The sequence below is a fragment of the Lacerta agilis genome, chromosome 6 (assembly GCF_009819535.1).
Source record: "Lacerta agilis isolate rLacAgi1 chromosome 6, rLacAgi1.pri, whole genome shotgun sequence".
NCBI classification, from domain to species: Eukaryota; Metazoa; Chordata; class Lepidosauria; order Squamata; family Lacertidae; genus Lacerta; species Lacerta agilis.
Window position 1 is genome coordinate 82,815,870 of NC_046317.1, and position 23,560 is coordinate 82,839,429.

The 23,560-nt window shown below is 42.2% G+C and overlaps 1 protein-coding gene and 1 long non-coding RNA gene across 4 annotated transcripts in view; one reads left to right on the forward strand and one right to left on the reverse strand.

The window, feature by feature from the left end:
- Nucleotides 1–5,511: 5,511 nt before the first annotated feature.
- Nucleotides 5,512–23,560, forward strand: part of EDN3 (endothelin 3) — a 36,665-nt gene continuing 18,616 nt past the window's right edge. The window contains exons 1-2 of one of the 3 annotated variants that reach the window (XM_033153655.1): nucleotides 5,512–6,300; nucleotides 9,833–10,112. In XM_033153655.1, coding sequence (XP_033009546.1) covers nucleotides 6,249–6,300; nucleotides 9,833–10,112 — 332 coding nt within the window. In that variant the 5' untranslated portion in view covers nucleotides 5,512–6,248. The remainder of the gene's footprint in view (nucleotides 6,301–9,832; nucleotides 10,113–23,560) is intronic. The other 2 variants (XM_033153653.1, XM_033153654.1) reach the window with 2 other exon arrangements.
- LOC117049056 lies at nucleotides 13,933–18,342 on the reverse strand. The gene is made up of 2 exons (XR_004426910.1): nucleotides 18,016–18,342; nucleotides 13,933–14,007 (listed from the first exon to the last, which is right to left on the reverse strand). It is a non-coding gene; the product is annotated as an uncharacterized LOC117049056 (long non-coding RNA).

Here is a 23,560-nt window from a genome sequence, read left to right on the forward strand (position 1 = left end):
TGCCTTAATAACAAGAAATAATGGGAAGCGTGAACTTTGCACTATTCATTAGCATGGTGCCGAGGAAATGTGGGCTGTTGCTTTCTGATATATTCAAGGTTATGGGTGTTACCCAATGGTTAAATATTATTTAACATATTTTTAACTTGCCCTTTGACCCAAAATACAAAAGTGGCTTACAAAAACTAAAATTGTTATGTTGCAGGGGTATACTGTTGTCACAACAGAAAAGGCCACAGTTTTTCTGTTGTCTTCTAATCCCTGAACACAAGGAGATGGGAATCACTGTTTCAAGGGCATTTAATACTGCACCACTTCAGCTATTAGGAACAACTGATAAAAATCAAGGAAACAAAGCACTTACTTGGCTATATTGATAACTCTTTCCTAGTAGCTCTCAAAGAGAAAGCCCTATGAAACTCAGAAGAATTTGGAGAAAGAAAATTGGTTGCTTTTAGAAAAATGTTATTCCTTTTAAAATTTATGCGGTTAAATATTTCAGAACAATTGTTTTATTTTCTGATTGTCTCAAGCTTGAGAGACTGCTAGGACATGACATTAATACATATGTGTGTATAAGTTGTGGGATTTTAAAAAAATAAATATTATGGTCCTTTCTCATCGCTCCCCCCCTTTCATCCCGATCCTATGCAGAACCAGGCATATTGAACAATATGCTAAGATGTGCCATACTTTATGCAGGAGTGGACTGTTGTTGCTATGCTATAAATTGTGACATTTGCACAAAACTTAAAAAAGGCACACCCAACCTTTATGTCAATAGAAAATGAGAGGCATAGCCCACTGACTTAACCCTCTTGGGGAATTAATGGATGGAACCATTTAATTATGCTTGGAACTCCCAAACCAAGTTCATTTGAATGAACAACGAAGAGTCATGATATCACAACTATATTATCACTTTAAATGGGATTACTTTGGAAATGTCCCTGATCATTGACATTTGAGAGATCCCTTCTTTTCTCAGAGCTTTTGATGGTCTGATTAACTTAAGCAACCTAACTATATGTAGCATTATGGGTACAATCTAGCCAAAATTAAGCATTTTGAAGAGTTAAGCATATGCATACATCTCTCTAACTGAGATCAATGGGGCTTCAATGGGCGAATTGTGCCTTTTACACACACACACACACACACACACACATTTTTTGCCTCAGTAAAAGATTGCATGAAATTCCTGATTTCACTTTAATATTGTTGCTTGCCCAATGAAAGAGAGCATCTATTTCAGGCTTCATGGGATTTTTCCAGCAACAACTATCTGAAACGGAATAAAGATAGATGGCGCAATCTGACAAAATTTAGTTCTTATTTGTGGGGCATTGTCACACATGAGGCTTAAAGCAATTATTGTTTCAATCAGTAAGGCAAATGTAACAAACAGGCACCTAACTATTCTCAAGTTACAGGTGACATCCATCTCTTGGCAAGCCCCCCCCCCCGCCCCATTACAGTCAAAACACAGAAATGTTTAACCCAGCCTTGATTGATAGCAGCCACAGTCTTCTAGAATTCAAGCCATTTTATTCACATTCTGTATTTAGCCAAGGGCTTCTTTTGGCGTTGGAAATGTCATTTGTATTATATCCCAAAGAAAGTTAATAGATCAAAGCATTGGCTAAGATGTTCCATTTTGAACTTTAATTGCCGTTAAGTAGGAAATATATTTTATGACTGTAAGCTGACTTTGCACTGGGTGCAATGACCAAGCATTCCTTGGCTCTTCAGCGCATGATGAAATGTAAGGGAACATTCATTTTATTTCTCTGTCTCTCTCTCTCTTTACAAAATCCTCTCCTTCCTCCAAGGAATCAAGGACAGGATTCATACTTAATAAGGAACGGATAACTGGATTATTGTATGAATGTTCATTTAATTTTTTAAAATAAAAAAAATTATTAGCTTCTTGTTTTTATTATGTATTTTGTGTTTTTATCTTGTATTTTTACGCTGTGAACCACCCTGAGATCTTTGGATGAAGGGCAGTACACAAACTTAAATTAAATTAAGTAAGTTCTATACGGTTCTTCATTCGAGGATCACAGGGTGGTTTACAATATAAAAACACAAAAATACATAATATAGTAACAAACGAAAACAATACACACCCACCCAGTTTTTTTTTTAAAACGAAGAGGAAAGGAAATCTGACAGCCCAATGAGTGTTTGATTCTCTGGTATTCGTGCCTGATGTCTAAGTTGCACTCTTACACTGCAGCTGAGGAATTAGCTGTAGTTTGTCTATTTTCATTTGAAGACAAAAGAACCAAAGATGGATCTATATGGATAAAGAAGTGGATTTTAAAGCAGTGGGCCATCTGTGTCGGGGCCAGAGCTGCTGTTTAGCATACTCAAACAGCAAATTTGGGTATGCTATTAAAAAGCAGCGTAGTGCCACTTGCCTAGTTTCTTATTTTATTCTTACCACTCTGGGGTGCCATTTAGATGTTCAGCTTCAGGTGACCACCTCTGTCTGATGCTGCCTCTAAATCAAGGATGGCTAACTGTGAACTCTCCAGCATACTTTCTGGATATATCCTTACATATATTTATTATATCTTATTTTTAAAAAACTTGAGCAATCTGAAAATGGTGATTAGACTATCTGAGTGAGACTGTCTCCTCAGTACAGTTTACATGATATAGTGGTCTCTAGCCTAAGTCACAATAAATCATTTAGCCTTTAGGATGCCACAGAACTCTGTTGTTTTACTACAACAGACTGATGCAGCTATTCCTCTGGAACTGAGTCAATAGGAGTCCATCAATAAAAAATAAAATTATTATTTGTTCCCTTGTTCTTCCTTTATTGCTGTATGAAGATTTCATTGCTTGGGAAAGAGAAGGAATTTTGCAACATCTGAACAGAGGAAATGATAAAAACCAAGAACCATAGCCCTCATAAATGTCTCATTGGTTGCAATGATGAGTTGCAACAGAAAACTGTCTTCTTAGTACATTTTAATTTACTATGAATAAGTGAAATACTGTACTTTGTGCAGTGAATCAGTGCAGTATCTAGAACATCCAGATATAAAGCAATGCATTTTTGAGCTGGAAATCATTCTGAATATTTTCAGACACTAAGTTGTAGTTTGAGATGTTGGCCTACAGCCTGACAACAGTATTGTGGTTTTCAAAAAAGAAAAAAAGGGAAAAAACTGTACTCTGACACAATATGCATACAGTGTCAATGATGTGCCAGTACACAGAGGTCAGTTTATTTTATTATGGCTTCAATCACACAGCAATTCCTCCTGTAATGGAGCTATTCCCGTGTCAAGGGCACGTAGCCAGACTTGTGAATTATAGCACTCTAGAAGCTGCTCTTCAGTTTATTACAGTTCAATCAGGGAGTTTCACACACACATTACTTTGCTAACTCAGCAATGGCCCCACCTGTGACTTTTAGCCAGAGTCAACCATCCCAGGGTATAACATATTGCAGGGTTATAGTCTACCCGTGTAACTCATCTCCCGTAAAGAAGAAAAAGGCCACAATAACTGTAAATCTGCAGTGTAGCATATCAGTGAGGAAGCTGCAACTTGCTATTGTAATGCAGTGAATTCGGTATTTGTGTTGGGAAGTGCTGGGAATATTTTTCGTTGCAGCTGAAATCTGGCTTTCAGCTACAATAAGGAGGAATTGCCGTAATCTTCCTTCCAAAGTTGTTCTCAAATAAACTTTAACAAATACAACCAGTACTGAATACCCTTGTAAACTGTACATCATTGCTTTATGGTCTGGAAGCAAGACTGCCTGGACCTTACCCAGAGATAGTACCTCCGTCTATAAAAGTTTAGAGGCACAGAGGCTATTGCTGCTGCAGCTTCTGTCCTGTTCCTCAGTTGTTGAGGAAGGAAGGGGGTGGCAGCTGCTTCTAAGTACCCCCCCCCAGCACTTTGAAGTCCCTGAGTACTGAGCTGGCTACCCAGCAAGTACCACTGAAATCAAAAGTGATGCTTTCTTAGTAAACTTATTAGGGTTCGGGTGGTTATCCCCCCCCAACCTTACTTATAAGTAACAATTAGCCAGCTTTAGAGCAACAATTTTCTATGTTCTGGAGGACCCTTGGAATTCCTTGGAAGGTTATCTGCCATTCCTTAATTATTAGTGAAGTTCCTGGAAACACAGCTTATCCACCAATAGAAATATTCTGCAATGTCCAGCTGAAAGAGATGGCTTCCCAGTTGACAGAAGGAGGCCTTCCTCAGTGTCTTCTATGAGCGGAGAGTGTGGCCTAGAACATATGTGACCCAGAATCCGCTGTCTTGATAGATGACATGGGAAGGATTCTATGAAGTTAGGAAGCTGCCAAACCACTGGTCTAGGGGACAGGCTTAGATCTGGGTTCAAGTGCTCTCAGTGCCTGAGAGTGGCCCTCCTTGTTGATGAACTCTTAACTCCCATCAACTCCAGTCAGCATAGCCAATACTCAGGGATTATAGGAGCTGCTATCCAGTGATATCTGCAGGGCCACAGCTGGTTCCCCATCTTTGATCTATGCCAGGAGTAGGCTACATTTATCACTCTGAGGATTGCATTCCCTCCTGGAGAACCTTCCAAGGAACACAGGCAGAAGTGGCTAGAGCAAGAAATGCAAATTTTGCCTTTGGACAGCAGGCTCGTTCCTACTCCCTTGCCCTGAGTTCACAACCCTGATCTATTTCCTGTTAGTCTTTGTTTACGCCTTTGGTCATATTCCTGTCTCTCAGCCCCAACAGGTCAACTGTGGCTTCTGGCCCCGGTCCCTCGGTGTTGTAGGGCAGGGCAGGCACACTCAGGATAGGCTAGCCAGCAAAGATTTAAGATTGCTAAGCACTTAGCACATTAAACCGTTTCTGTATATGGTACTTGCATGGGCGTAGCCAGGATTTTTGTTGGGGGGAAGCTTTTGTTAGGAGAGGGCAGAACCTCAGATTTGTATTGATTTGTATTGAGTTAGGGGCTTGTTGTTGTTTAGTTGTTTAGTCGTGTCCAACTCTTCGTGACCCCATGGACCAGAGCACGCCAGGCACTCCTGTCTTCCACTGCCTCCCGCAGTTTGGTCAGACTCATGTTGGTAGCTTCGAGAACACTGTCCAACCCTCTTGTCCTCTGCCGTCCCCTTCTCCTTGTGCCCTCCATCTTTCCCAACATCAGGGTCTTTTCCAGGGAGTCTTTTCTTCTCATGAGGTGGCCAAAGTATTGGAGCCTCAGCTTCAGGATCTGTCCTTCCAGTGAGCACTCAGGCCTGATTTCCTTCAGTATGGATAGGTTTGATCTTCTTGCAGTCCATGGGACTCTCAAGAGTCTCCTCCAGCGCCATAATTCAAAAGCATCAATTCTTCGGTGATCAGCCTTCTTTATGGTCCAGCTCTCATTTCCATACATTACTACTGGGAGCTGGGCTACGCCCATATGGGCACATGCTTTTTATACAAGCTGCGTAACACGCAGTGGCTGTGGACGGAGCGGCACATTTACAACCGCTCCACGATGCAACCTGCGAGCTTATGCCAAATCTCTGTTGCTCCGTATGCAAAACCCGGGCTGGGGCGGAACCAATCAGGACCAGAACCAGCTCCCACGCCCCGCCTCCATCCCTAAACCCACCCCTCCTCCGGCGGCTCGCTTAACAGCTCGGCGCAAGTGATGGGATGAGAAACGCGCGCAAAACCCCGTTTTTGGCCAGAGCTGGCTCGTCTTGGCGGAGCAGCGTCCGGTGCGCCTGCTTTTCTCGGCATTTACCTGGGCAAAGCTGCCGTTGCAGCAGGATGCGGGAAACAGGAGGAGACAGAGAAAGACGATAGCAACTCGGCAGTGTCGCTTGTTGGAAGCGGTTTGTGCCGGTGCGCGCGTGGGAAGCCCTGAACCCGCGTTTCGGATCGGATCGAGAGGCGCTGAGAGAAGAAAGGAGAGGAAAGGCGAGCTATGGAGCGCGTCTTGGCATTGCAACGCTTTCTTCGGGACTAGTTCTGCAAAGAGGGAGCTGGAGGGCAAGCGGGGTGAAGGCGCAACCGGCAATCCAAGACCCCAGGCGCCGTTAACTCCTCGGCGCGTGGAGGAAACACGTCCGGGAGGAGAACTTCCACGTAGCCGCGACCCGGGATTTTCCCTACCGCCAGGAGTAATTTTGCACGCGCAAGTCTTACGGGGGTTTTCCGCCCCGCCCCGCCCCGCCAGCCCCCTTTCCTCGCCGTCTGTGTTTGCCTGCAAGTTGCGAAGCTTCCCATTGGATTTCATGGAGCTGGGATTCCTGGTACTTGTTGGGCTTACAGTTATATCGAGTACAGGTAAAAAAAACAAAACCAAACCAAACAAAAGTGGTGGAGAAAGAGATCGATTGTATTGGTTATTTCTGATCGCTTTCCCGGGAGTGGCGATACTGAACAAGAATTCGATTTTGCAGCGATTAGCCGCGCGATCCGTAACTAGTTTACTCAAAACCCAGCCCTTGAATTGGCTTACTTCCCTAGTAAATGTGGATAGGTTTTGAGCTGTGCAATCCTATCACGTCTCAGAGGTAAATCTAATTTAGTTCTATGGGTCTTATTCCTAGCTGAGTGTAGGATTGCAGTGGAAGATTGCAATCCTATACCCACATACCACTGAAGTAAAGTAAGATTTACTGCTGAGTTTCAAATCCCATGGGCATTAGTGCCTCCTAGTAACTGTAGAGTCAAGATCAAAGATACAGTTCTCTTAATGGCATTAGAGAAATTCTAAACACTGTTTCTTCTGTTTAACAATAAGGCACTATTATTAATAATACAGTATAATAAATATAAAACTTAAAAAACAATGTGCTCTATGGAACACCAAACAGAATAAATAGGAACAACAAAATCTTGCCAGAAGCTTATAACTTCTGAAATGTTGTTACGTAATTATAAAATTTAAATGCCTACATCAATGACTATTCCCTTGGTGACTTAAAAGCAAGACAATATTAAAAAATACACTGTACAATAATTAAAAACAACAATTAGCAATAAAAAATAGAAACAAACCAAACACCAAACGTTTTAAACTGCTTTTCCCCTTGCTTTTTTAAAAAAAATAATGCTATTTGGCAACAAAAAATTATGAACCTACCTTTCCATATTATTAACTGTTCCTCAAATGAAATTCGTAGGATTTTCTGGATCAAGGAAATCTGACAATTTTTCTAAAAATAAAAAGAGACCTTTCCAAAGTATTATATTGATTATGTGTACTTTGGAGTTGTGCATGCTTGCTGCTGAACAAAGAAGAATGTTTTCTCATGCTGTGGCTGTGATGAACAGGGAGCCTGGGAATAAATCCCTGGCTGAAATCTAACCTCAGTAACACATTCTCTTCATAGCATTAAGGATAGCAAAACCACTGTCTCTTGGCTGCAATGGTGTTGATCATTCTTGCTTGCCTTACCAAGGGGTTGCGAGAATCATCTTAGTAGTCTATCTGAAATGCTTTGAAGATGCAAAAAGTCCGGTATTCTCTCCACCAGGAAGTTCCCTGACGGAAATAATAACTGTATTGTTTTGGGTATCTCACATGGTTGTACTGCACTGTATACTGGTTGCACCTAGGATCTCTTGCTTGTAGAAGTGAGGATTCCTGGAGTGCACCTCTTAAGATTGCACTGTCACCCCTGCAGGTATTGCTCTGATCTCCGTTGAAATCCTGCATGCCAGAAGGATCTGGCAGATGACAATAAAATGTGCCTCTAACTTGCATGCTGTGGCTTGTTGCAACGCAGCACGCTTTTGATGAGAGGTTTTATCACAGTGTAATATGGCACTAAATTATTCAAGGAATTTTTGGAGTATTTCCTGCATTTCAGGATCTAGAAGTTGCACAACTCCAAGGGATAAGTTGCACATTTCTAGTGGCTAAGAGCAAATGTTGAAGCCAGTAGTCCTCCAACATCAATGAAAGACTTCTCATATCTGTATACTGGCAGCTTAGGAGAAATTAGCACTTATTATACTTGGCAAAGTAGTGCGGTTTGACAATCAATGTACGACTTTGTATTTTTTTCGTCCATTTGCTCAACTTTTCCCTTATTGGTATTGTTTGCAGGTAAGCCATAGTTAATATTTTACCAGGAATGCATGGATCAGTCTCATTTTGCTCCTCCCCTTGCATGAACAGGAGCAACAAAACTGCCCTTGGTTTATGGTGTCCAAATGGTTGACTGTGATTTGTTTTTATTCAAACAAACAACAAGCAAAATTTGACTTCAGATCATGGTTTGTTGCATGAGCGTAACCGGACTTTATTTTTTTAGAGGCGGCAAGCTTTATATTGGGGGGGCAGAACTGAATTACCTTCAATGCAATTGGTCAATTAGTTAAGTATTTTTATTTATTTACTTGATTTTTTTGGGGGGGGGGCCACCCTGGCTACGCCCATGGTTTGTTGGGATTGAAATAAACCACAATCTCTGGTTTGGACAGAACACTAAGCCAAGGTTTGCAGTTTTATGTTCCCACTAAGAGATTGCTGTTGTGCTCAGGTCCTGCTTTCAGACTTCCCATAGGCATCTGGTTGGTCACTGTGAGAACAGGATGCTGGACTAGATGGTCCATTGTCCTGAACCAGTAGACTTTTCTTATGTTCTTTTTAGCAAAGTGAGAGTGATCTGCTCATTAACGCTAGACTGTGGCTTAAAATGCCATGCTTCGCCATCCTACTAACTTAATGTCCTGCTTTGCATGTAACACTAGACCATGGTTCATTAAACTATGATTTATTAACCATGGCTAAGTGATATACATCCATTGGCCATGTTCAGATGTTATGATAAACTATTTTATTGTGAAATGTATGAGCTTGTGCAAGCTTTCCACTCCTTCAGCACGACTGTGAGAAGTGGATTGGAAGTTCCACTTCTGTTCCTGATTAATAGCTGTATAGTGTTACACCGCGTGGTTTGAAGCTTTCTTGTTTCAAACAAACCCTAGCTATCATTAAGCATAGTTTTTATTTGTTCAGATGACATAACAGGTCATGGTTAATCAAACTGAAAGAGAAGGCTTCTGAGCTCCTCATGGCTGTCACAGAGGAGGTGAGAGGGGTGTGTGCAAACCAAGGCTCACACAGGCTCATTCCTGTCATAATCACAGAATCATAGAACCGTAGAGTTGGAAGGGACCCTGGAGGATCATCTAGTCCAGCCCCCTGCAATGCAGGAATATGCAGTTGTCCCATACAGTGATTGAACCTGCAACCTTGGCATTATAATAATATAGCTGTGGTTTATTATGACGTCTAAACAGAGAGAGTGTCTGCTTTGGTAAGGATCCTGTGGAACTGGGAAGGAAGAGATGTCTAGCATCCAGGGAGCTGCCTGATATCGAGTCAAACCAAGAAGCTCAGTATTGCCTACACTGAGTGGCAGCTGCTGTCCAGTTTTTCAGGCAGGAATCTGATCAGCTGGTTGAAGTGTGGTGTTGATAAGGCCAATGTTGCAGGTCTGCTCCAGCTGCATTGCAGGGGGTTGGACTAGATGATCATCGGGGTCCCTTCCAACTCTATGCTTCTATGACATGTAATCATAGGTGGAAGTCTCAGTTGTTGATTAGCATAATAAATAAATAAATAAATAAATAAATAAATGTCCATGATTTATTGCAGTTTCCTTTCCACATGTTAAAAAGTAATAAAAAACAACTATTAACTTAGACGAGCAAACATGCTAAGGATTGTGACAGTCAATGGACCTTTAAATCTTGTTCCACATGTTGCTGCCTTTTTATTGGTCTTAAATGCCTTCCTACAGAAATAGAAGCTTCCTCTTCTGATTAAACTCTGTCTTTTATTTTCTCCCCGACTTTGCAGGCTTCTCACTGCCCGTCTCTCGCCCCCTGCTGCTCTACAGTGGTGGCAGTAGCAGCAACAACAACAGTGAGCTGAGGTTTCCAGGGCCCCACGGGAGGGTCAGCAAAGAAAACGAGACAGCAGTAGGAGGGCTGCTTTCAGCCAGCGACGCCACCGTGGGGAAAGTGGCTGGCCCACAGGAGGTACACCACAGAGCCAAGCGCTGCACTTGCTACACCTACAAAGATAAGGAGTGTGTTTATTACTGCCACCTGGACATAATCTGGATCAACACGCCAGAGTGAGTGAGGAGGTTTGCTCTGAATGATGTGTGGAAAGTGAATCTCCCTGCTGTTTTATATACTCCACATGCACTGTTACATGTGGAATATACACTTTAATCTGCATAATGGTACAGAACCAGAGTCTGGTTATGCTGAATGAATAAGATACGGTATTAGTTTGTATACATGTCTTAGATGTTGTTTATGTAGCTCTTCTGTGGAGTTTGGCTGCGCTTCCAGCGGCTGTATATAACTGACTGCGTGTGCACATGTTTATACACAGTTTGATTTGTATCGTCTAGCTAGTGTACCAGAAGCCGAAAATAAGATAAGATAAAGTGAATCAAAGTGGGGTAGCCTCCAAGCAAGGAACCAATGAGTAAAACTATTCATATGATAGCCCTAGTGAATTGTGCAAAGCCAACTATTGGATAGGAAGGCAAAAACTGAACAGGGTCAGTAGCTGATCTTACTGGCATGAAAATGCAAACAATGGCTTGGCTTTCCTACCAATCACTACTTATGCTCTCCCACAGTGGCATAGCATAGGTTGCTGGTGCCCCAGTGGGGCATGTGCCCCCCAGTGGACTGGGCAGCCCAGTGGTGCTGGGCCATCATGCGAGGAAGCTGCCTCTGCAGCTCCCTCACATGCCAGACTCCAGTGGATGAGTGGCGCATCTCCTCTCCTGCCCCTGGGTCAGGCCTGACATCTCCGGCATGGCAGCGTTGGGCCATTGTGTGAGGAACCTCCTCATGCCCAGTAGAGGAGAGGTGTGGCGATGCTGGTTCTTGTCTTCTCCAAGTAGAAATACGAATGCAGTTGGCTGTATTCCAGTGTGGAAGGATTGTGAGCTGCTGGATGTATTTAACTGAGCAAGTGGATTTGTAGATGCCTGCTTCCTACCCTAAATATTGCAGTGCCTTCATCAGATCCTGGAGTATGAAGTAAGTAAAGTAAAAGTAAAGGACCCCTGAAGGGTTAAGTCCAATCAAAGGTGGGTGCGGCGCTCATTTTGCTTCTCAGGCCAAGGGAGTCGGCGTTTGTCCACAGACAGCTTTCTGGGTCATGTGGCCAGTTTGACAAAACCATTACTGGCGCAGTGGCGCATGGAGGACCGTGACAGAAACACCATTTACCTTCCCGCTGCAGTGGCATCTATTTATCTATTTGCTTTCGAACTGCTAGGTTGGCAAAAGCTGGGACAGAGCAATGGGAGCTCACACTGTTGCATGGATTTGAACCGCTGACCTTCTGATTGGCAAGCCCAAGAGGCTCAGTGGTTTAGACCACAGTGCCACTGAACCTATAGATGGAATTATTTTTGTAGCTGACAACTAATTTGACAAAAATAATTCAGATGCTGACGTACTGCCCCAATAGTGTTTACATAAAAATGGAAGGTTTTTTTATTTTTTATTTTTACAATGAAAGTGAGTGCTGGAAAAGGTTCCCCTTTGTGCATCCGGCACATGTTAAAAGTTGGGAATTAATTTTTAGATCCCACCCTTTACACTAGACATTTCAAGAATTCCACAAAAATCTATGGACAGCACAGTCTGGCATGCATGAAGTACACACACACACACACACACACACACACACACTCTTCTTCCCACCGTCCTATAAATTTGTAATAGGTAAAGGTAAAGGGACCCCCTGACTGTTAAGTCCAGTTGTGGACGACTCTGGGGTTGTGGCGCTCATCTCGCTTTACTGGCCAAGGGAGCCGGCGTACAGCTTCTGGGTCATGTGAGCAGCATGACAAAGCCACTTCTGGCGAACCAGAGCAATGCACGGAAACGCCGTTTACCTTCCCACCGGAGTGGTACCTATTTATCTACTTGCACTTTGACATGCTTTAGAACTGCTAGGTTGGCAGGAGAAAAATTTGAAATATTGCTGCTCAGTTCTGCCTTGCTCAGACCACACCTGGAGTACAATGTCTAGTTCTGGGTGCCACAATTTAAGAAGGATGTAGACAAGCCGGAATGTGTGTAGAGGAGAGTAATCAAGATGATCAAGCGTATGGAAACAAAGCCTTATGAGGAATGGTTGAGAGTGTTTGGTATGTTTAGCCTGGAGAAGAGGAGACTGAGAGTTATGATATGCTACATGAAATATGGAACAAGCTTGTTTTCTCCTGCCCTGGAGGGTGCGACCTGAACAAATAGATTCAAGTTATAGGGGACGACAGAGGATGAGATGGTTGGACAGTGTTCTCGAAGCTACTAACATGAGTTTGGCCAAACTGAGAGAGGCAGTGAAGGATAGGCGTGCCTGGCGTGCTCTGGTCCATGGGGTCACGAAGAGTCGGACACGACTGAACGACAACAAATTATTCCTTGGGGTTTTTAAGCAGAGATTGGATGGTCATTTGTCATGTATGCTTTAGTTGAGAGTCTTGTATTGCAGGGGGTTGGACTAGACGACCCTCTGAAATCCTCCCAAATGTACCATTCCATGATTCTATGATTTTAGACCTCTATCACAAATACTTCCTACTTGGAATATTCCAAATACTTCCTACTTGGAATATTCTGTTCTGGCAATTGGTCCACTGGAGCTACACTGGGCTGCTAATGATATTATTACAGGCTTATAAGTAGCCACTTATCTGATCATCTGTGGTGAAGCATTGCCTTCAGGCAACCAGGGAGGGAACACTGCATTTATTTTTCTTTCAACCATCCCTTGGCTGACAGTGGCTGCTTGGAATGTATAATGTTAGCAGGTAGGCTAGAAAAAGGGTTGTAGGCAAGCATCTTTTGTAAATTTATTTGCAGGGCTGTACTTTTTATTACTTTGACATGTGAAATTGCTATGTACTTACTAAAGCAGTAATAATAATGTTATGCATTTAATATATTAGGCACTGTATGAAAGAAAAAAGTTTCCTTATTCTTATTTCATCATGTGACAAAAGGTAAAAAGATGAGTATATTCAGGTTAATTAAAGTTTTTAATTATTGACATATATTCTCTCCTCCCCCCCCCCAAAGTTTACCCTGTCCACTTCCTCTGTCTTGCCACTCCTGTTTACATTTTAGGACTGTAAATTTCTTGGGGGAGGGATTTGTATTCACACAAATTGCAAAACACCCTGCACATTGTTAGCACTATTTAATTAAACAAGTGAAATAAACATTGGAGGAGTCATGTAACAGTTGTTTCCACCTTGGCTTGGAGTACATACAGCTTCAGACTGCAAAGACTGCATATTGCTCCCTCAAGAGACGAGTTAATCCCCGCCCATAGAAAATGAGCATGTTGGCAAGATTCTAGCCTACCCTTCTCGCTTGTGTTTCTACAAGCCCTTTTTGCATCCTCCAAACTGTTGCCATTGAGTTTGAAGATTTACACCCTACCTTTTAGTCAAAGGTTCCTCAAGATCGCTTAAATCAGATTTCAGTACTATATAAGATAAAAACCCAAACATACACACATAACCCATCATCCCTCAGGCTGAGCCACACCTTGGAGGGGCTTAGACCCTGGAACTCTGTATTGTATCCTTCAAAATAATAATAGTACATTTTAGCATGTGCAGAATGCCATTTCCATTGTTGTTAATATACCACATTTTCCCCAGACCAGGAATTAATGTGGCTTATAGATAAAGCAGATATTTATCACTAAGTATGAGCTATGCCAACCTCTAAGGTGGGCTGTGGTTTCCAAGTGGTTTCTAAGCAGGGTGTCGTGTCCTAGATTGCGCTTCTTTCGGAACATTAGTTGGGAGTGGCTTAAGCTGTTTTATGTACTGTACTTGAGAAACAGGCAAGTGGAAGCAGGAAAGAGGAAGCATTTGATCGTTAGATGTTACTTGCCTTTTTTTTACAGCATTCCATTCATGGTGATCCATGGGACAACAATTTGGAGGTGCTAGTGTAGAGCCTCTGCAGTTCAACATGCTGCAAGAAAAATATTGTGTCAAGCCACACTGGAAAATGTGTACAAATTGTGTTCTGCTTGAGCAAATGGTTAGAGCATACTATACAACTGGTGCCTTTCTGAAAAGCTGGATTCCTGAGCTCTTGGGACATAAAACTGCACTTTCATTGAGTTTATATCTGTTTACTAGTCACGATCTTTCCCATTTCAAATCAAATATCTTTAATACGGTCGAAGACCAGAGAACAATTTGTAAAAGTATAATATTATAAATTGTATTGTGCTACAAATAGAAATAAAAATGCGGGCCAATTCACGGAATTGGTGCTTACATTTAAAACCAAGTTCCAGCCATTTAAAGTTTTAAAATTTAAATTCATAAGTCTCTACTGTCTATTATCGTTCCATCGGGGGTTAAAATTCGATCTCCGTTGCTGACATCACTGCTCGTCTTCTTCTTGTCGCAACGTGACAGTACTTTGCCACAGGCTTGATAATTTCGGGATCTTTATCAGCTAGGAGGTGTCTGATATAGTTATCATCTGTGCTATTGGGTAATTTCCTCAGAATCGGTTCGATCAGCTCTTTTCTTGAGTCTCGATATAATGGGCAGAGTAGATCTTTCCCATATGATCCCTACAAACTATGATTGCAGTCTGATGGAAAGCAGAGAATTCCCTGTTTGATCTTAGCTCCTTGCCTATTTCATAGAACTACAATTCTAAGAGGTGTTTGAGAAGAGGCCATTGCAGTTTGACTTCTTGGAATTTGTGGTGTCAATACATGCTTAGGTTACAAAGGTATACAGTGGGAATGTATACCTTGTTTTTGTTGTAGCTTAACACAGATCACAATGCCACCCTGCATTCTAATGGACTACTTGAACATGGCTGGGGGTATTAGTGGGCTGCTTGATGATTCGTCTCCTGTTGTAGCAATTGCAATGTGCTGTGTTAGATGCTATATGATTTTTGTTTTGTTTCTTTATTGCTTATTTTATTTCTTATATATTGTTTACAACATGAATTCCATAGAATTCAAATTGTAATACGTTAAAAATATCTTATAAGAAATAAAAGAAGCACTAGAGTTAAACTGGAATACAGATTACTTTGACCCTCATGAAGATGCCAGTTGTGAAAACACTGCAGTTCCTTCAGATCCATCCAACACTGACCTTTCTTAGTTAACTTTTAAATACATTTGATTTGTGGCTTCAATAGTTAGCATTTAAATCCCATATACTGTACACAGAAAATGTATGACACCCAGATGCATGTTTTCCACCTTAGTACCCTGTTCTCACAGATGAACGCCAGGAATTGAAAACAGTGCCCACTGTGTCATAAGCATACATTTTAAATTAAAAACTCCTGTGTAATAGCAAATAACTTCATAAGAGAAATCCAGATGTTACAGGATTTTTTTTGAAAACCGTGGAAATTATATGTTTCTCTGGATCCCATCATGTTGCACATATGGATTTTCTCAATTGCACTTTTTGTCAGATGATAGATTGTTTAGTTTTCCATGGTGCATATCTGAAAAGCTGTAATAGTTGCTTCAGGGCACTTTTATAGTATTTTGCTTGTATTAGTAAGTGAAGGTTTTTGCTAGATATTTTGATAGGATATGCTGCTATTGGCTTCCATATCACTGCAAATATATATATCGCTCCAATAACAGCCTCATTATAACAATACCAATTTTATCCAATTGATACAATTATTAATGCCAGTTATTCAAATGCCAATTATTAATGCCAATTATTCAAACTGCCCCCTCGCATGCTAGAATTGATAAGTTCATTCTTCTACATTTTTTCTGTGTTCCAAAATTTTAATAATTTTCATTCCATTCCATTCAGATATAATAATCCCTTATATAACAGCTACAATCTTGTGATTTCAATTCATGTTGGTATAACAGGTAATTTATAAAGTTTCAAGTAAGGAACTTTAGCTGTAATCGTTATTCTTTCCTGTGTGTGACATTTCCTCCCACGATGTCTTTCCATCCATATATGGTGTTGTATCCTTTATTCCTGCAACTGTTGATGATTCCAGCATCGGAATCAGGAAGCTATATCACCGTGATTCTTGATCCTAATGCTACTCTTTGGCACAGAGATGGAATATAGAACAATTGCCATACCACATGTTGTTTAGTTGTGTCCGACTCTTCGTGACCCCATGGACCAGAGCATGCCAGGCACTCCTGTCTTCCACTGCTTCCTGCAGTTTGGTCAGACTCATGTTGGTAGCTTCGAGAACACTGTCCAACCCTCTCGTCCTCTGTCGTCCCCTTCTCCTTGTGCCCTTCATCTTTCCCAACATCAGGGTCTTTTCCAGGGAGTCTTCTCTTCTCATGATGTGGCCAAAGTATTGGAGCCTCAGCTTCAGGATCTGTCCTTCCAGTGAGCACTCAGGCCTGATTTCCTTCAGAATGGATAGGTTTGATCTTCTTGTAGTCCATGGGACTCTCAAGAGTCTCCTCCAGCCCCATAATTCAAAAGCATCAATTCTTCGGTGATCAGCCTTCTTTATGGTCCAGCTCTCACTTCCATACATCACTACTGGGAAAACCATAGCTTTAAATATACAGACCTTTGTTGGCAAGTTGATTCTCTGCTTTTTAAGATGCTGTCTAGGTTTGTCATTGCTTTTCTTCCAAGAAGCAGGTGTCTTTTAATTTCGTGACTGCTGTCACCATCTGCAGTGATCATGGAACCCAAGATCACCATCTGCAGAGATCATGGAACCCAAGAAAGTAAAATCTCTCACTGCCTCCATTTCTTCCCCTTCTATTTGCCAGGAGGTGATGGGACCGGTGGCTATGACCTTAGTTTTTTTTTTATGTTGAGTAATGTACTGAGTGAATTGTTGAAAGATTGGCATGGCTAATACTGGCTCTGTAGGTGTACCTGTGTGATACATTAGTACATTTGCCTAATTCACGAATTGCATTTTTTAGAAGTAAACCTTTAAAATTCTGCGAGTGAAGTGGCTTAATAAAGGAATATGAATTGACATTCTAAACTCTATTTCTCTTTTAAAATGCAGGCTAAATCATGACCCAAATAATATGACATTGTTTCAGTATTCACAATTTTTGTGCATTGAATATGCTATGTTTTGAGCTTCTGTTTATCTTTATTTATCTGCTAAAGGAAGATGACATGGATAAGAATACATTGGAAATTCTCATTCTAGAGCAAATTTAGGGTTATTTCAAAGTAATGTGTTTTTACATTTCTTATACTGGTTTCGCAAGGAACCTATGGTACATAAACAAATTTTGGCTATTCCCTTCAAAACATTAATTAGTGAGACCCAGGAAACCTGCTGTTTGCCACTTGTAATTTTTCAAAGGAGAAAAGATTAGACATTTGGCTGCTTTTCATACCACATATGATAAGCATGTGTTTCTTTCTTGGGAAACTGTTATTGGAAAACTGTTACTGAATTGCACACTTCTGTCCTTAGTCTCTGAACCTTTTTTAGTACAGCTGTACCTCGTGTTACGAACGCTGCGTGTTGCATTCATCACGGGTTACAAACCCACCGAACCCGGAAGTACCGGAACAGGTTACTTCCGGGTTCGGCGGTTCGCATATGCGCAGACGCGCCAAATGACGCCACACGCATGTGCAGAAGCGCCGAATCGCGTGGCAAGCATGCGCAGACGCAGCGCTCAGCATGCGGACTGCTCAGGATGCGAATGGGGCTCCGGAACGGATCCCGTTCGCATCCAAAGGTACCACTGTATATATAAATAAGAGGTACTGCTAGGGAACTTTTAAGGTGAGGGCTGAAGGCCTTTTCACACAATATAGCTTTCTGTGAGTAAAATACAACTGAATGTTAAACTTACCAGTGTTGTTTTGCACCAAAGCATTATCTGTCTAGATAAACCTTCCTGCCTGAGGCAGCTTAAACTTGAGATGTGAATTTGGGAAATAAACATCTCACATCATTTCTCCTTAGCATACTTTCAATCAATGAGCCAGTTGATCAAATTCCGCTAACCTTAGTAGGATTATACGTGCAGAATTGCTGGTTCCAGTCCTTAATGTTGAAAAATGGGCCTTCTGCAATGAATCAATCATATGCTTTCCATTTTTAAATTGGCAGGGCTTTCTAATAAACTATGAAAGAGTGTTAAAATAGAAAACACTGTTTTGAATTTGCTTTGCCTTTTCTGTTATGCTGAATGACTATTCAGACTCAGGCAGCCAAATTCTCTACTGTAGTTGGTTTAGCCACCAACTACCTCTGGTGTTAAAGATAGGAAGACATGAAATTCTACCCCACATGTCATTGTTATTTCCTGCAGATTCCTTACTCCTTCTTTTTGCTAGTGCAACACTGGCTGCTGAACTTGGGAGGGTGATGCATGGGTTCAAATGGCTGCTTAGGCATGAAACTTGCTGGGCAATACTGAGTAAATCATTACTCTACCTCAAAGGGTTGTTGTGAGGATAAATTTGGAAAACAGTGGAGACTTGATCCTGTCTCCCTAATGTTGTTGTTTAGTTGTTTAGTCGTGCCTGACTCTTCGTGACCCCATGGACCAGAGCACGCCAGGCACTCCTGTCTTCCACTGTCTCCTGCAGTTTGGTCAGACTCATGTTGGTAGCTTCGAGAACACTGTCCAACCACCTCATCCTCTGTCGCCCCTTCCCCTTGTGCCCTCAATCTTTCCCAGCATCAGGGTCTTTTCCAGGGAGTCTTCTCTTCTCATGAGGTGGCCAAAGTATTGGAGCCTCAGCTTCAGGATCTGTCCTTCCAGTGAGCACTCAGGCCTGATTTCCTTAAGAATGGATAGGTTTGATCTTCTTGCAGTCCATGGGACTCGCAGCACCATAATTCAAAAGCATCAATTCTTCGGCGATCAGCCTTCTTTATGGTCCAGCTCTCACTTCCATACACCACTATTGGGAAAACCATAGCTTTAACTATACGGACCTTTGTCGTCTCCCTAATATTTACCTACAAATTGACAGGATGTTCAATTATTCTGAGGATTTATGCAGTGAGTATATCAAGGTAAGGCTGATTTCAGAAAGCCTAAGGCACTACTGGATCAGAAATACTCAAAGAGAAGGGAGTCCTAGATGAATGGTTCAGCTATTGAAGTCACAAAGGCAGACAATTCCAACAAGAAAGAAAATTGGGAGGCATCTAAAGAAACTGGTGTGGCTGCATAAGCTTACAGATGAGCTGAGAGTTAAGAAGGGCATGTGTAAGAAATGGAAGAAAGGGGAAATCATAAAGGAGGAGTATACACGAGTAGTAAACAATTGGAGGGTGAATGTCAGGTGGGCTAAAGCTCAGAATGAGCTCAGGCTTGCAAGAGAGGTTAAAAATAGTTTTCTGTATTCGAAGCAAGAGGAAGAACAAACAAGTGGTAGGTCCTCTGCGTGGAGAAGATGGAGAAATGCTATTGGGTGACAAACATTCACTTTGCCTCTGTCTTCACCCAAAAGGAAAGCAATGCCCAGCCTGGTGATAATATAATAAACTGATGTAAGGAGGGAGCAGTTCTATTATTCTATGATTAAATGTGGCATGGTTGCTGGTATAATAGAGAATCATAGAATTGTAGAGTTGGAAGAGTCCTGAGTATCAGTCCATGGTTAGGCAAACTAAGGCCCAGGGGCCGGATCCGGCCCAATCACCTTCTAAATCCAGCCCGCGGACGGTCCGGGAATCAGCGTGTTTTTACTTGAGTCGATTGTGTCCTTTTATTTAAAATGCATCTATGGGTTATTTGTGGGGCATAGGAATTTGTTCACCCCCCCAAAAAAATATAGTCTGGCCCCCCACAAGGTCTGAGGGAGTGGACCGGCCCCCTGCTGAAAAAAATTGCCGACCCCTGTGACCCCTGCAATGCAGGAATATGCAGCTGCACCATACAGCTAATGAACCTGCAACCTTGGTGTTATCAGCACCATTCTCTAGCCAATCCAGGCTTATATACATGCTTATTTTTAGGGAATGGGAGTTAACTAGAATAATAAGGGTGGGAAAGTGTTTTAAATGTGCCAGCCCGCTGATGTGTTGGAATCAGTAAGCATGTGTTGCTTATTGGGCAGTGTTACTCAATGACATTGATATGCCAAGTTTTCCTCTTCACATGCTCTGCTACATTAGCAACATGCTGACAGACAGCTAGCTGGTTTATATTTTCATTCCTCCCCCCCCCCAGCTTCAAGGCGAGTAACATATTTAAAAATGAATTTAGGTATACAATATAATTGAATTCAAATAGATTCATTCCTCATTAACTCTTGCTGCCAAATGGGCAGCTGCCAATCTGCTACAGGCTGAACATTTTCCAGAAGCACCACAAGCCTTTCCACCCTTTGTTTTCTCTCCCTATTAAGTCGAAAAGACTTCTAATGGCCAGTGCTTGATGCTGGGACATTTTAATTCCCTGCTGTTTTGTGGGTTCCTGGCATGTTTTAAACTTTACTATTTTAGCACAAGAAGGTTTGGTATAACTTCTAAGGGGTCAGGACAAATGAGGTTATTTAATTATGCAATACAGTGGTACCTCAGGTTACGTTCCGGGTCGCTGTACGTAACCCGGAATGTACGAAACCCAAAAGATGCGTGTTGCGCATGCACAGACAGCACAGACTGCTTCTGCGCATGCGTGGATTGTGCACGCAATGGGAAACACTTCCGGATTACGGGAGTTCGTAACCCGAAAAGTACGCAACCCGAAGCGTACATAACCTGAGGTACGACTGTAAAAGGCTGTTCCAACTAAAGGGCTTGATTTACATATGGAAAATGGTGTTAGGGAAAGGGTTAACTCGCCCCAGCAGCTGCTTTTATGCAAAGGGAGAAAAAAACTTGGGAGATATGTGACTCTCCTGTTTCATGTTTTTTTTTTTTTAATAGCCAAGTGGTGTTACCCACACGAAGGAACTTAAAAGTTTCCCTAGCCACGGAATTATGTCAAGCATACTCTCTCCCAGGCTGTAGGTGGTTAAAATCTTCTTGTTTTGCAGACTAGGGGAAGGCAGATAATTGTTCTGGAAGTGGGTATTTTTGTGGCCAAGTTGATGGTCTTAACTTAGTGTGTATTTCCTTTGTTTTGGTTTTGCTGTGTTCTACTGTTCTTGATTTTTAATTGAAAATATATTTGAGAGCATGGTTTATGACAGGGATGGTGAACCTTTTGCAGCCTGACGGCTGCATTCCTGCATGAGAAACCTTTCAGGGACCATATGCTAGTTCTGAGCAGGGCCAGATTCAAAATATACGACACTCACTTTTGTACAGTAGGCTACATTCCAGTCACAAACAGGTTGGCTTTCTACACACCCACAAAATCTCTCCATCCATCCATCCATCCATCCATCCAGGAAACTGAGGTATTATCACAGTTCCAGGACACATTCCCACCTCTACCCCTGGCAGAATCACTCAAAAGTAGGGCCTGGAACAGAGCCAGTAAAGATTGTGGCCTGGGGAGGGTCTGGGCAGCCACATTTGGCCCCTGTGACTAAGGTTTCCTACTCGTGCTTTATGAAGCAGGGTGGATATCTGAATGCAAATAAAATACAAGCCCAGGTTGCTACGTGACTGAGGTCTTGGTGAACACTTGAGTTATTCCACATTATGCAGGGTGTGATAATAATAAAGATTATCTTAAGGCCTATTTGAAATACTTAGGGTGTAAGTCCCTTTGGAGGAGGAAGATGTCAGCTGTGTTCTTTGTAAAGCACTACGTACATAGATGGTTCTATAAAAAGACACTAGTAATAATAAACATTGCAGATGTTTATAACAAACATTTAGGCATTCCTTCCTGCAAGTAGTAGAACTGCAAGTGTGTCTCGCACGATTGTTCTTTGATATGAAGAAAGTTCCAGGCACATAGAAAATTAGTTCTAGCAGATAGATTGATGAAGATGTCAATGTAGGGTGTGGCAGCTGTGGAAAATGTGAATTCCGAGTTAGGAATCATTAGTTACAGGAATCTGAAGAAGTATGCATGCACACAAAATAACAAACAGTTGGTCTCTAAGGTGCTACTGGAAGGAATTTTTATATTTTGTTTCGACTACGGCAGACCAACACAGCTACCTACCTGTAACTAGGAATGAAAATGAAATTGTCAATATCATAATGCGGTTATACAAATCTTTGGTGAGTTTTGAACACCATCCTGGAAATACTGTGCACATTTCTGATACATTTCTCACCTCTAAAAGGATATCATAGATCTAGCAGAAGTTCAGAAAAGATCAACCAAAATGATCAAGGGGTTGGTGCAATTCTCCAGTAAAGAAAGGTTACAGCATTAGCAGCTTTTAGTTTGGGGGGAAAAGGTGAGTAAAGGGGACATGATAGAGTTGTATAAGATTATGCTTGGCATAGAAAAATTGGATACGGAGGCATTTCTCGTCCTCTCTTGTAATCGTAGAAATGGGTGCCATCAAATACAGCACTGAATGTTAGTATATTCATGGCAGCCAAAATAAAGTACTTTTTCCACACGCAGCACAGTTAAATTCTGGAATTCATTGCGTGTCGAGGTTCCAGGACAGCCTCCCCCCCAATAATTCAGACATCACACAGTCATTTAAGTTTTTAAGGTTTTTGGCATAATTTTTTGACCACAACTTTATTTAAATACAACCAATGTGAGTGGTAGCTTAGGCATTGGTTCCGACTATCTGTCCCCCGCCCTGGGACAGAACTGACATCCGATAGACAGCAAAGTCAGTAAGGGTAAACACCTATAGGGGAGAGATCATGAGCTGGGTGCCAGGCCCTCAGCTCTCCCCCAAATGCTCCCAGGGGCTCTTGCACGGCCCTAGCCCCTTCTCGGGGGGTACGGACAAAAGCAAGATGAGCCCCTGGATTCCTTTAACGGAATACCCTTGCAGCAGCATTTTGCAGGGGTAGGTCTTACAACAGTCCAGCCAAATCCATACCCCTGCAGCAGCATTCTTAGGGGCAGGCCCAGCCAATTCCTTACCCCTACACCAACCAATTTTAACCAATGCCTAACCACAACCTTACAAGTTGTGACGATTTGCTATGCAGTAGGCAAAAACCAGATGGCACCAGCCAATCAGCCAAATGGACAAAATTCCTACCAGGCCCCCGCTCCAAAGCAGGTGACCCCAATGACAGGCATAGCAAGGTCAAATGCAAAAGAAAAATTCCCTGAAGACAGGGAGGGCGGGCGGGAGATCCGTTGCACGCAGCAAAAGTGAAACATTAAAGTCGCGTGCAAGAATTTAAACAACAATGCCTGTCAATCATTAACTTGCCCCAGCAACCTGATGAGCCCAATCCAAACAGTGGCCATGCAAACTAACCCACCCAGCAACAAGGGAGTTGTCCTGTTAACCCTTCCGCAACCCGTGCTCTCCCTGAGTGGAGAACCCGCTTTCCCAGAAGATGTTGTGATTACCATCAACTTGGATAGCTTTAAGAGAGATTAGGCAAGGTCATAGAGGGTAAGACTATCAGTGACTACAGTACTACAGTGATGGCTATTTTCTGTCCTCCACTGTCGGGAGGCATTATACCCATGAATACCAGA